This window comes from Oncorhynchus mykiss, chromosome 12 (assembly GCF_057628025.1).
Source record: "Oncorhynchus mykiss isolate SJ-2025 chromosome 12, ASM5762802v1, whole genome shotgun sequence".
Lineage (NCBI taxonomy): Eukaryota > Metazoa > Chordata > Actinopteri > Salmoniformes > Salmonidae > Oncorhynchus > Oncorhynchus mykiss.
The window spans coordinates 61926535-61940668 of NC_143033.1; the positions used below are offsets into that span (position 1 = coordinate 61926535).

Genomic DNA, 14134 nt, shown 5'->3' on the forward strand with positions numbered 1-14134 from the left:
GAAAAGTTTTCCTTCTCGTCAGGACACTTGACTCTGTTCAATACGAGGAGATAGCATTGCATATCAAAAATTAGGTTAGAAGCTAGCTAAATAGTTTGTTGCTAGCAAACCTGCCAATATGACAACCAAATGTAAAAATATCAGTTGGTCAAACTAGAAACATGGGAGGATTTGACAGCATATTGTATCATGACTGCAACACTAGGGACCTGAGAAATTCATGTTCATCACTCACCACGTTAGGTCATCAGATGCTCCCCAAAAATATCTCTGCAAAAACAAATCAATGCTATCTAGCTAGCTTTGTTTTTTTCTCATTGGACTTGCGTTTACAATGTATTCCATTTTGGTTTATGTGGTTGTTGGTTTAGGTTTCTGTGACTTTTTAGCAAGTACACAAAGGTTGCGAGTTTGAATCTCATCATGGAGAACTTTAGCATTTTAGCTACTTAGCAACTTTTCAACTGCTTACCACTTTTTAGCTACTTTGAAACTACTTAGCATGTTAGTTAACCCTTTCCCCAACTCTAACCATAACTCTTTTAGCTAACCCTTCCGCTAACCTTGACAGTTTAATCTAATTCCTAAACTTAACCTTAACCCTATAGTCTAGCCTAGCTAACGTTAGCCAGCCAGCTAATGTTAGCCACCTAGCTATCTTGCTAAAATTCGTAACATTACGTTTTTTGCAAATTCGGAACATATTGTTCATTTTGGATATTCATAACATATTGCATGTTTAGCAAATTTGTAACATATAATACATATAATACGAATTGTAATTCGGAACTTATCATCCAAAATGGGTTATGAACCTCCACAAGTTAATACATACCTTCCGAAACATAACATATACATACTAAATGGAGTTTCCGTACAGTTTCCGTATAGAATAATACGAAATGCTCTGACACCAGGTTGCAGCCAAACTGAAGCTGGAAAGACTGCAAACTAGCTGCATTTTGTTTCGTTTGACCTGTTTTCTTTTACATTTCTTTGTATATATCCATAAAAATGACGCTAATTCAAGATTTTGACTGGCCAGACTCCCAAACCCTACACATTCATAACTATGTCTAGAGGCTTTTTACAGTGGAGTTCAACTTTATAAATAGTCTGGCTGGGCTGATGAGACAGTGAATTGCGCAGTGAGATGGAACAGAGTAAATAGGCATTTCAATGTCAGAGCTTTGACTGGTGGGAACTTGTGGAATAGACACCAGCTGGAATGCGGTTTTAACCAATCAGCATCCAGTATTAGACCCACCTATTGTATAATGTGCAATAGACTGAAAGACAATTACATGTTCATATATGTCAGAGGGGAAGCCACAGATCTCAGTTGTGTCCAGCCACACACATTGACCAAACAGACAGGTTTAAAATAAGTTGTATGACTATGAAAGTCACCCTGGATTAGACTGTCTGCTAAGCATTTCTCTGAACAATAATCACATAATAAGATGCCTACTTATGGATACTAGGCAGTCCAATTTTGATATCTTGCATGATCATTGGCAAAAGAGCTGATCTAGTAGACCAAAATACCAATTACTGCTAAAGATCAGAATTGGTCTGGCTGTGTAAACTAAGCATAATTCCCTTAAGCATTAATAGTGAAATCAATTTTGGTTTTTAAATCCGTTTTGGAATACTGACTGTCCAAACAGCAAGTTACAAGTGATCACATTGGATTTTTGTGTGTTCAGACAGCAGTCATTTGCTGGCCTGGCTACGCTAGTTGTCACAGTAACGACAGGTGTGTGCACAGTGGTGCAGGCTGTTTGGTGGTGGTGCTCGTGCTTCCCGTCATGCAGAAGTTATGTAGCGTGCATGCTAAGTTGACAAAAATGCCTGCCATGAACGTTTCCCAGTTGCTTTGAATGTTCAAAATCATAGTGTAAGAACACTTTTAAAGCATCAAACAATAAGAGGATCGAACTTTGAAAAATAGTAATTTATGGCAAACCACAGTAGTCAACTAGCTAGCTAGGTAGCGGTTTAGAATTTGTAGCACATTCATGAATTTGTTTGTCAACAATTAACAAGCTAGTTTTTATTTTTATTTATTTTATTTAACATTTATTTAACTAGGCAAGTCAGTTGAGAACAAATTCTAATTTACAATGACGGCCTACCAAAAGGCAAAAGGCCTCTTGAGGGCACGGGGCTGGGATTAGTTAGCTACCACATGCTCTTATCAAACTGTCAATAGAGTAGCTAGCAAGCAACAATATATGCAACAGTCTAAAAAATACTTGAGCAAATAAATAAGATTTGACCATTCAGACACAAGTCGCATGGCCAACAATCAGATTTGCATCTGATTTCAAACCACCTAGGAAGGTGGTTTGAAATGTGTATTGAAATTAGAGGTCAACCGATTATGATTTTTCAACGCCGATACCGATTATTGGAGGAGCAAAAAAAAAAAAGCAGATACCGATTAATCGGTGGATTTATATATATAAATATAAAATATTTACAGTGCCTTGCGAAAGTATTCGGCCCCCTTGAACTTTGCGACCTTTTGCCACATTTCAGGTTTCAAACATAAAGATATAAAACTGTATTTTTTGTGAAGAATCAACAACAAGTGGGACACAATCATGAAGTGGAACGACATTTATTGGATATTTCAAACTTTTTTAACAAATCAAAAACTGAAAAATTGGGCGTGCAAAATTATTCAGCCCCCTTAAGTTAATACTTTGTAGCGCCACCTTTTGCTGCGATTACAGTTGTAAGTCGCTTGGGGTATGTCTCTATCAGTTTTGCACATCGAGAGACTGACATTTTTTCCCATTCCTCCTTGCAAAACAACTCGAGCTCAGTGAGGTTGGATGGAGAGCATTTGTGAACAGCAGTTTTCAGTTCTTTCCACAGATTCTCGATTGGATTCAGGTCTGGACTTTGACTTGGCCATTCTAACACCTGGATATGTTTATTTTTGAACCATTCCATTGTAGATTTTGCTTTATGTTTTGGATCATTGTCTTGTTGGAAGACAAATCTCCATCCCAGTCTCAGGTCTTTTGCAGACTCCATCAGGTTTTCTTCCAGAATGGTCCTGTATTTGGCTCCATCCATCTTCCCATCAATTTTAACCATCTTCCCTGTCCCTGCTGAAGAAAAGCAGGCCCAAACCATGATGCTGCCACCACCATGTTTGACAGTGGGGATGGTGTGTTCAGCTGTGTTGCTTTTACGCCAAACATAACGTTTTGCATTGTTGCCAAAAAGTTCTATGTTGGTTTCATCTGACCAGAGCACCTTCTTCAACATGTTTGGTGTGTCTCCCAGGTGGCTTGTGGCAAACTTCAAACAACACTTTTTATGGATATCTTTAAGAAATGGCTTTCTTCTTGCCACTCTTCCATAAAGGCCAGATTTGTGCAATATACGACTGATTGTTGTCCTATGGACAGAGTCTCCCACCTCAGCTGTAGATCTCTGCAGTTCATCCAGAGTGATCATGGGCCTCTTGGCTGCATCTCTGATCAGTCTTCTCCTTGTATGAGCTGAAAGTTTAGAGGGACGGCCAGGTCTTGGTAGATTTGCAGTGGTCTGATACTCCTTCCATTTCAATATTATCGCTTGCACAGTGCTCCTTGGGATGTTTAAAGCTTGGGAAATCTTTTTGTATCCAAATCCGGCTTTAAACTTCTTCACAACAGTATCTCGGACCTGCCTGGTGTGTTCCTTGTTCTTCATGATGCTCTCTGCGCTTTTAACGGACCTCTGAGACTATCACAGTGCAGGTGCATTTATACGGAGACTTGATTACACACAGGTGGATTGTATTTATCATCATTAGTCATTTAGGTCAACATTGGATCATTCAGAGATCCTCACTGAACTTCTGGAGAGAGTTTGCTGCACTGAAAGTAAAGGGGCTGAATAATTTTGCACGCCCAATTTTTCAGTTTTTGATTTGTTAAAAAAGTTTGAAATATCCAATAAATGGTGTTCCACTTCATGATTGTGTCCCACTTGTTGTTGATTCTTCACAAAAAAATACAGTTTTATATCTTTATGTTTGAAGCCTGAAATGTGGCAAAAGGTCGCAAAGTTCAAGGGGGCCGAATACTTTCGCAAGGCACTGTATATATATATATATATATATATTACACTTGTAATAATGACAATTGCAACAATATTGAACGAACAATGAACACTTTTATTTTAACTTAATATAACACATCAATAAAATCAATTTAGTCTCAAATAAATAATGAAACATGTTCAATTTGGTTTATATAATGCAAAAACACAGTGCTGGAGAAGAAAGCAAAAGTGCAATATGTGCCATGTAAAAAAACTAAAAGACTTTAAGTTCCTTGCTCTGAACATGAGAACATATGAAAGCTGGTGGTAACTTTTAACATGAGTCTTCAATATTCCCACTTAAGAAGTTTTAGGCTGTAGTTATTATAGGAATTATTTCGTGTCAACTATTTCTCTCTATAGCATTTGTATTTCATATACCTTTGGCACTTTAATATTGCCAGCCTAATTTCTGGAGTTGATAGACTTGAAGTCATAAACAGCGCTGTGATTCAAGCATTGCTAAGAGCTGCTGGCAAACTGACTCTGCTTGCACTAAACGCAATTGATTTTTAAGAAAGGCATTGATGTTGATAGTTTGTTAAATTTGTGCAACGATTGTGCTTTTTTTTTGGCGAATTCTCTTTTGTTAAATCATCACCCTTTTGGCGAAGTTGAATTAGGCTGTGATTTGATGAGAAATTAACAATTAATTGATTATATGCAACGCAGGACAAGCTAGTGAACCTAGTAATATCTTCAACCATGTGTAGTTAACTAGTGATTATGTGAAGATTGATTGTTTTTTCTAAGATAAGTTTAATGCTAGCTAGCAACTTACCTTGCCTCCTTGCAGCCACAAGGTCCTTTTGATGCTGCACTCGCATAACAGGTAGTCAGCGTGCCACACCGTCTCCTCGTGGATTGCAATGTAATCGGCCATAACTGGCATTCAAAAAGGCAGATTACCGATTGTTATGAAAATTTGAAATCGGCCCTAATTAATCGGCAATGCCGACAGTTTGAATAAGGCTTGAAGCGGTGAAGCAATAACAAAGCATCCTCCCCACCACTGCTTCTGTAAAAAGCAGGGGGATGGGACTGGAGAAATGTTACCACTCAAATTCAAAGACAGAACTATGGAAGCAAGGACTGACCATCATTGATATCAACATTGTAGTTTTAGGCTATACAATGTTTGTTTACATTTACTTTGTTTATAAACATTGAGGTAAAATAAGCTAATATTTTGGGCCCTGATGGGGTATTACAGTTGACCTAAGCTCAGGAGGCACAAGTTCTATTCTTCAAGAATAATTTGGTACATACCATATCATTCATTTATAATTCCAAAAATAGATGGAGCAACTGCTGAATTGCCCCTTTAAGTGTGGCTGGTCATGCTGAAAACTCTGAGTGGAATAAGACCAGAATAAAACACACATTGACAGGTTTTTTTTGGTTTGATTTTTTACAAACTTCCTCTCTGTCGCAGAAAGCCTTGTAGCCATATTCACAACAATGCCATATTGTAGTAGGCTACAGCATGATGTGCAATTAATGAGGGAGATCTATACAGGCAGTTGGAATGGCATCAATTAGCCTAATGGTTCACAGTTTATTGTTTGTCTCAGACAATATTGTTTCTGTGTTTTCATGTTTTAGGTACTGTCTTTTTAAGCACATGACCAAATTAATTTCTCCCTGATGGTTTAATAAAGTTAATCTGAATCTGAATGACACACCTTTTTAAAGTGTTGTGTTGATAAAGCTTAATTTAAACTGTTTGGGGATTATATAGGTAGCCGTAATTTTTGTATGCCTTATTCATGAATGTTTAACCACATTATTTTAAATAAACTTCTGTACTCATGATTTCTGAGACCACAAAGGTAAATGTACATATGTAAATACAGTTGGCCTTTCATTTTGCAAACAGCCTACAGGAAAACAACACTTTGATTGTTTAAGTCTTTAATATCCGAAAATAATTAATGTCACAGAAGAAATTGCAGTAGTGAATGCTTTAGACACAGACACACAGAATTAGTGAACCAGTGTCATTGAGTCGTTCGACATTACAGCCGAGTGACCGACAGTGCATGTGACTGCCGACTGACTGATCTACAAATAACCTTTCATCATAAATAACTACTCATTATTATTATTATTTGTCGATCAGTCAGTCAGTCACAATTTATCCATGATATTTCTCTGCTTGCTACCCCACTTCATGACTAACTGCAGTAGGCAATCTCCATAGGAATCGCTAATGCATCCGTTATATTGGGTGATACACCTTACAAATTATTTCTGTATTTTTATATCATGTCATATAGTCTCAATTAGTTAGTAATCTGAAGATTCAAAAATCATTTTGCTAAGGCATTTGAATGGTCTCTTTGTTGATTTGATGTGAGCCAGGCATAAACATTTTATTTAGCAATCGGTTTACCCCCTGCATTTGAGATGGTACAGTCCACATTGTGAAGCGGCATCGTCCTTCCAGTTAATGTGAAAGATAACCGGTTGTCAGCGTCTTTATTCATCAAACCCTGTCTGTAAAGAGATGCTGGGGCGACCAACGAAATCTCGAGTACATGGTTTGTCATAAGAAAATGAATGTTAGTACTAGATAAATGTGCCAGCATTTAAGTATACGTTTATCGTCTGCATTAGAGAGGTTACTCCGTTGAATGTAGACTGGCCCTGAATTCATAGACCGTGAAAATAGCCAGTTAACCGGCGGGAGCAAAGCAGAGATCGAGCTCTGTGTGGAAAGATGTCGTCCGTGCAGAAAACTATGTCTAATCTTCGCTCCCGAGTGGAGGGTGAGTAGCAACCTAGATAACCTGCTATGTGCATGGGTTAGTTAGCTACAATTTAGAAAAATGCCCAATTTATATCCCTGTGAGATTGATATCGTTATTTTTGGTTATGAACAGGGCGCCTGTCTTAGCAAAGAATGCTAGCTAGCTAAATGATCGCAGCTAACTTTAGCTAGCTATTAGTCTATTATCGAGCTTGGCAAACTAATCAAGTGAGTTGATTAGCTAAACTTTACAAATACCGCTTAGATAGCTAGCGTTATGACACAATAGTGTGGGAATGGGCCGCAATTCGGTTTCTGCATATGGGCATTCATGCACCCCGCCCCCTCAAGCATCCCAATGGGTAGATTCAATTATGCTGAGTTGCAGGGCACAGGTAGGCTGGACACATTTTTTTCGGATTAAAATGTGTTAATTGCGTCTGCCATGGAGCCCCGGTTTCATAATACTACAATATGTCCCAGCTGCTTGCGGTAGCTTTGAAGTAATCACGAAAAAACAGGCCTTATTTCAGGGCATGTTTCACCCAGCAGCTCCTAGTTCTATTCAACATGGCACCTTACCATAGCACCAACTGTTCATTAGCCCATTGTTCTGCTTCACAATAACAGCTTTGCTATTGTTAGCAATTACATTTATCCAAGTAAACCTTGAAGGCGTACCTCTTGTAACTTAATATTAACCGGGTTAGGGCTACTTGGTGAGTGATATCACTGTAAGCCTGGGTACACATTGTGGTAACCCACGGTTCTGGAGATGGCTGGTGCCTACCAGAGCATGTGATCAGAGTTGAGTTGTTGGAAATGCTTGCACACTCTGTTCCAGCGCTCCGTCCATGTCCTTTCCTACTGCTCTACTAAAAACCACTTTAAAAAACCTTTGAAACCAAACCATATGGATTTGAATGAAAATACTTGAATAAACATGAAAAGGTGAATGAATGTAAGAAGCAAATGTCATTTCAAATAGGCTACATATCATATTAAACAGCATATAAACACTAAATATGTCAGTAGTCAGATGGAGCCTAAGAAGGGTAGAAAATGAATTATTTAGGCTATTATTTAAATTGTTTCTAGGCGATAAGCCTACAAAGAAATACATTGTGAAGCATTTGCGAGTGCGACACAATAGGCTGGTAGTGCTCAGCATTTAAACAACATTTTGTTGTATTAAATCATTATAGTCTATAAATTGTGCATATAGGCTGTGACTTCGAATTAAATATAAATTAACCAAAAAATTACTTATTAGTGTGTTTGAATTCATTTTTAGAGTTTGGCCAGTCTGTGGCTTCAGGCTCATGCGATGGTACCTGGAGAGCTGGCCAGCTATTTTTTTTTGTTTTCCTATAGGTAGGCCTAAAGGTATTTAGGCAAAAATAAATAGTTGACAGTAGAGGTCGACCGATTAATCGGATTGGCTGATTTAATTAGGGCCGATTTCAAGTTTTCATAGCAATCGTCATTTTTGGACACCGATCATGGCCGATTACATTGCACTCCACGAGGTGACTGCGTGGCAGGCTGACTACCTGTTATGCGAGAGCAGCAAGGAGCCAAGGTAAGGTGCTAGCTAGCATTAAACGTATCTTATAAAAAACAATCAATCTTAACATAATCACTAGTTAACTACACATGGTTGATGATATTACTAGTTTTTCTAGCTTGTCCTGCGTTGCATATAATCGATGCGGTGCCTGTTAATTTATCATTGAATCACAGCCTACTTCGCCAAACGGGTGATGATTTAACAAGAGCATTCGTGAAAAAAGAACTGTCGTTGCACCAATGTTTACCTAACCATAAACATCAAAGCCTTTCTTAAAATCATACATATAAAAATCGTCCGATTAATCGGTCGGTATCGGCTTTTTTTTTTTTTGGGTCCTCCAATAATCGGTATCGGCGTTGAATAAATCATAATCGGTCGACCTCTAGTTGACAGTGTGTGTCAGAGCGAAAACCAAGCCATGAGGTTGAAGGAATTGTCCTTAGAGCTCAGAGACAACAAGATTGTGTCGAGGCACAGATCTGGGGAAGGGTACAAAAACATTTCTGCAGCATTGAAGGTCCCCAAGAACACTGGCCTCCATCATTCTTAAATGGAAGAGGTTTGGAACCACCAAGATTCTTCCTAGAGCTGGCCATCTGGCTAAACTGAGCAATCGGGGGAGAAGAGCCTTGGTCAGGGAGGTGACCAAGAACCTGATGGTCACACAGAGCCAGTTGTCCTTCTGGAAGATTCTCCCATCTCTGCAGCATTCCACCAATAGTAGAGTGGCCAGACGGAAGCCACTCTGAGAAGATAAAATATTGATTTATTGATTTGTTGAGATAAAAGTAGAGGTCAACCGATTAATCGGAATGGCCGAATAATTAGGGCCGATTTCAAGTTTTCATAACAATCGTAAATCGGTATTTTTGGGCGCCAATTTTTTATTTATTTTTACTTTTCCATTTATTTTTTCACCTTTTATTTAATCTTTATTTAACTAGGCAAGTCAGTTAAGAACACATTCTTATTTTCAACCTAGTGGTTAGAGCGTTGGACTAGTAACTGGAAGGATGCAAGTTCAAATCCCCGAGCTGACAAGGTACAAATCTGTCGTTCTGCCCCTGAACAGGCAGTTAACCCACTGTTCCTAGGCCATCATTGAAAATAAGAATTTGTTCTTAACTGACTTGCCTAGTTAAATAATGGTACAAAAAAAAAACTGTCTCGTTCAGGGGTAGAACGACAGATTTTCACCTTCTCAGCTCGGGGGATCCCATCTTGCCCAACGCACTCCACAAGGAGCGCCAAGGTAAGTTGCTAGCTAACATTAAACTTATCTTATAAAAAAACAATCAATCATAATCACTAGTTAACTACACATGGTTGATGATATTACTAGATATTATTTAGCGTGTCCTGCGTTGCATATAATCTGACTGAGCATACAAGTATCTAAGTATCTGACTGGCGGTGGTAGGCAGAAGCAGGCGCGTAAACATTCATTCAAACAGCACTTTCATGCATTTTGCCAGCAGCTCTTCGTTGTGCGTCAAGCATTGCGCTGTTTATGACTTCAAGCCTATCAACTCCCAAGATGAGGTTGGTGTAACCGAAGTGAAATGGCTAGCTAGTTAGCTCGCGCTAATAGTGTTTCAAACTTTACTCGCTCTGAGCCTTGGAGTGGTTGTTTCCCTTGCTCTGCATGGGTAACACTGCTTCGATGGTGGTTGTTGTCGTTGTGTTGCTGGTTCGAGCCCAGGGAGTAGCGAGGAGAGGGACAGAAGCTATACTGTTACACTGGAAATACTAAAGTGCCTATAAGAACATGCAATACAAATGGTATAGAGGGAAATGGTCCTATAATAACTACAACCTAAAACTTCTTACCTGGGAATATTGAAGACTTAAAAGGAACCACCAGCTTTCATATGTTCTCATGTTCTGACCAAGGAACTGAAACGTTAGCTTTCTTACATAGCACATATTGCACTTTTACTTTCTCCTCCAACACTTTTTTTTGCATTATTTAAACCAAATTGAACATGTTTCATTATTTACTTGAGGCTAAATAGATTTTATTGATATGTATTATATTAAGTTAAAATAAGTGTTTATTCAGTATTGTTGTAATTGTCATTATTACAAATAATTATTTTTTTTTTAAATCGGCCGAATAATCGGTATCGGCTTTTTTGGTCCTCCAATAATCGATATCGGTATCGGCGTTGAAAAATCATAATCGGTCGACCTCTAATACAGAGGGTACAGGGCAACAGAAGACGAACAGCAGAGGGGCTAAGAATCTTAGAGATGGGGAAAGGGCCGATAAAACGGGGGGGAAGTTAGCGGGACACCACCCGGAGGGGCAGATCCCAAGTGGACAGCCATACCCTCTGCCTGAGACGATGCACGGGTCCAGTGGTGGTCTGTCTGTCATCGATACCTGGAGGTGGTCTTGAAGAGCCGGCCGAGCTCTCTTCCAGGTCCGGCGACAGCAGCGGCTGAACATCTGGGCAGAGGGTATTTCAACCTCTTGCTCTGGGAAGAGATGGGGGCTGATATCCCAGGGAACACTCAAAAGGCGAGAGACCAGTGGCAGAGTAATAGAGGGTCATTCTCAACCCACACGAGTTGCTGGCTCCAGATGGTTGGGTTGGAGGAGACAAGGCCGCGAACAGCCGTCTCCAGGTCCTGATTGGCTCGCTCCGACTGGCGGTTTGACTGGAGGTGGAACCCAGAGGACAGGCTGGCCGACGAACCAATGAGGGTTCCCGAACCGGGATGAGAACTGAGGGTCCCGGTCGGAGTCCATGGCTCCGGAAGACGTGCTGGGCCATCTTTGGCAGAGGGTAGCTTGGAGAAAGGAATGAAGGAATGAAATTCTGCCTTGGAAAACTGGTCCACTACTGTAAGGATGACTGTGTTGCCATCAGATGGGGGAAGACCAGGGACGAAGTCCAGTGATATGGGTAACCAGGAACGGTGAGGGACAAGAAGTAGTTGAAGGAATCCAGCTGGAGCTTGCAGAGGAGTTTTATTCTGCGCACAGATTGTGCAGGCGGAGATGTCAGGGACCATGGTAGGCCACCAAAACCAAGGCCAGGGCCAAGGCCAGGGTCTGACGGGAGCCCGGGTAGCAGGTCAGCCTGGAGGAGTGGGCAAACTCCATGCGCACATTCATGTGCACATTCCCAACGGCGATGATGTACCCGAGGAAGGGGATGGTGGAGTTTCAGAAAAGGCTGGTTCTCCAGGCGGTGCTGTAGGACCTGTCAGACATGGAGCATGTGTTCTTTGGCTGAGCGGGAGAAAACGAGGATATCGTCAAGGAAGAGGACCCTGTTCAACATGTCGCAGAGAATGTCATTAACCAGGGCCTGGAACACAGCTGAAGTGTTGGTTAGACCAAATGGCATGACCAGATATTCGTAGTGACCACTGGCCTTGTTAAAGGCAGTCTTCCACTCGTCACCTCTGCACGGGCGCAGAGTTTTGTCCTTTTTTGCCACAAAGAAGAACCCTGCGGGGGAGGCAGAATAATGGATACACCGTGCAGCCAGGGAGTCCTCGATATAGGTCTCCAAAATCTGACAGTGAATACAGTCGTCCCCGGGGTGGTGTGGTGCCCAGGAAGAAGGTCAATCCCACAGTCATAGGGTCGGGGACGGAGGAAGCGAAGTGGCCCGGGCCTTACTGAAAACCTCTCGGAAGTCCTGGTACTCTGCAGAATGGCGGAGAGGTCCGTGGCAACTTCCGAACCCATAGGAAGACTTCAGGCAATGGGCGTGGCAGAACGGACTCCAGCCCATGATGGCACCAGCAGTCCAGTCAATGAGGCGATTGTGTCACAGGAGCCAAGAGAGCCCAATATCACAGGAAAGTGAGGAGACTTAATTAGCAGGAATTGGATAGCCTCGCTGTGATTTCCTGACACTTGTAGGTTGATGGGAGTGGTGTAGTGTGTGACCCTGCTTATAGAGCGCCCGTCCAGCGCTCTAACGTCCATGGGAATGGAGAGGGGCTGAGTGGGGATGCGCAGCTCGGACTCCAGTGTGGCATCCATGAAACTTTCATCGGCCCCAGATTCAATGAGTACCCGGCGATATTTTGACTGGTTTCTCCACAGCAGGATGGGGTGCGAGTAAGGGGAGAGGGAAAGTTCTCAGTATGGCCCACCAGAGTACTCGCCCCTACCGGTGAGCCTGGTCTTTTATTGGACATCAGGACACGAAATGACCAGTAGTCCCGCATACAGGCAACTCTTCGTGTTAAACCTGCGTAAACGTTCGGCTGGAAACAACCTAGCTTTGCCTAGTTGCATCGGCTCGGGAAGAGGCGAATTGGGAGACGTCGGAGATGTCCGGGATGCCTCGGAGGCGAGGTGGAATCAGACCTCTCCTTTCTACGTTCCCGTAGCCGCCCATCGATCCAGATGTTCAGCTAGTCAGTCGTTCAGTCTTTTTGTTCTGTATCTATGGGTACAATCCAGTCATTCGTTCTAAATGTTCCATTGCCATACTGGCTGGCAACATTATCCCTTGCTTGCTAGTAAGCCAACTACAGCTAACTTAGTGACGTCAAACAGTGCAGCCAGAATAACAACAGTAGCTGCATTTGCATTTGTTTAAGCTGTTTTTCTAGTGAAATTTATTTGGATACATCCATAACAATGAGCTAATGAGGCACGATTTCGCCTGGCATAGAAAATGTGCTCTCTTGTCAGGACACTGTTTTTCAGAGGAGCTAACAACACGTTCAATACTATGGGACAGCTGCAAATCGAATTTGAATATTGAAACAATGTTGCAAATGTTGGAGAGACAGACGGCAAGGTTTATACAAATCTACGCTGTTGAAAACAATGTTAGTCTAAAAGAAATGAGCTGTCTAGATGCTTTTTATAGTGGAGATAAAGTTTTAAAATTGCCTGGCTGGGCTGATGAGACCGTGGATTGCACAGTCAAATGGAACAGAGTAAATAGGCATTTTAACGTCATAGATTTAGCCAGTGGTAACTTGTGGGATAGACACCGTCTGGAATGTGGTTTTAACCAATCAGCATTCAGGATTAGAACCTCACATTGTACAAATGGCTAACAATAGCTTGCAATGAAAACTTTTTGTTACAGACGAGACGACAACATAGCTATCTTTGCATGTTATGTCTCTTACCTGTGTATGAATTATGATGATTCACGGCAGACTAAAACACTTTCAAAATAATCCTCCCCACTCGGCTTCAACCAGTCCAGACTGCTGTGTTGGATAGCAGCAAGTGTATTCAAGGCAACACTGGTATTGAAAGCTGTAGCTACAATTTTCATGTAGTCCATGATGAAAATATGAGTAAATCCAATGGATGTGCCATTTGACAGAGAGGCCTTGAGTGACAGAATGGACTCTCTTTCTAGTGAATGTGCCAGCCCTCTCATTATCTCAACCAATCATTTCTAAACAGCATTGTGATTTTATATTTACAGATCACACACTAGTTCTTTATTACGGCACCTAAATGTTCAAAAAGGCATTTCTGAAAACAAATTGGATTTAGATTAAAAAATAATATATTTTTATGTTCAAATGCCTCCTGTGAAGTCGTAATGTTAGTCATACGTCCAGCTTTCTGAAACGGGTCCCAAATGCAATTTCTCCCGCGTTGGATACATCAGTGCGCTGTTGAATTGGCGCCTTTTCCTAGACCATGTTGCTATTTTGCCTTGCATTAATTGTCTAAGAAAAGTGAGAAGAGTAAACCAAAA

The 14134-nt window shown here is 41.1% G+C and overlaps 1 protein-coding gene across 1 annotated transcript in view; it reads left to right on the forward strand.

Moving 5' to 3' along the window:
* The first annotated feature begins 6521 nt into the window (after positions 1–6521).
* LOC110538919 (phospholipid-transporting ATPase IA) overlaps positions 6522–14134 on the forward strand; it is a 231317-nt gene continuing 223704 nt past the window's right edge. The window contains 1 exon segment of the mRNA XM_090191385.1: positions 6522–6878. Within this exon segment, the coding sequence (XP_090047511.1) occupies positions 6830–6878 (49 nt within the window). The 5' untranslated portion in view covers positions 6522–6829.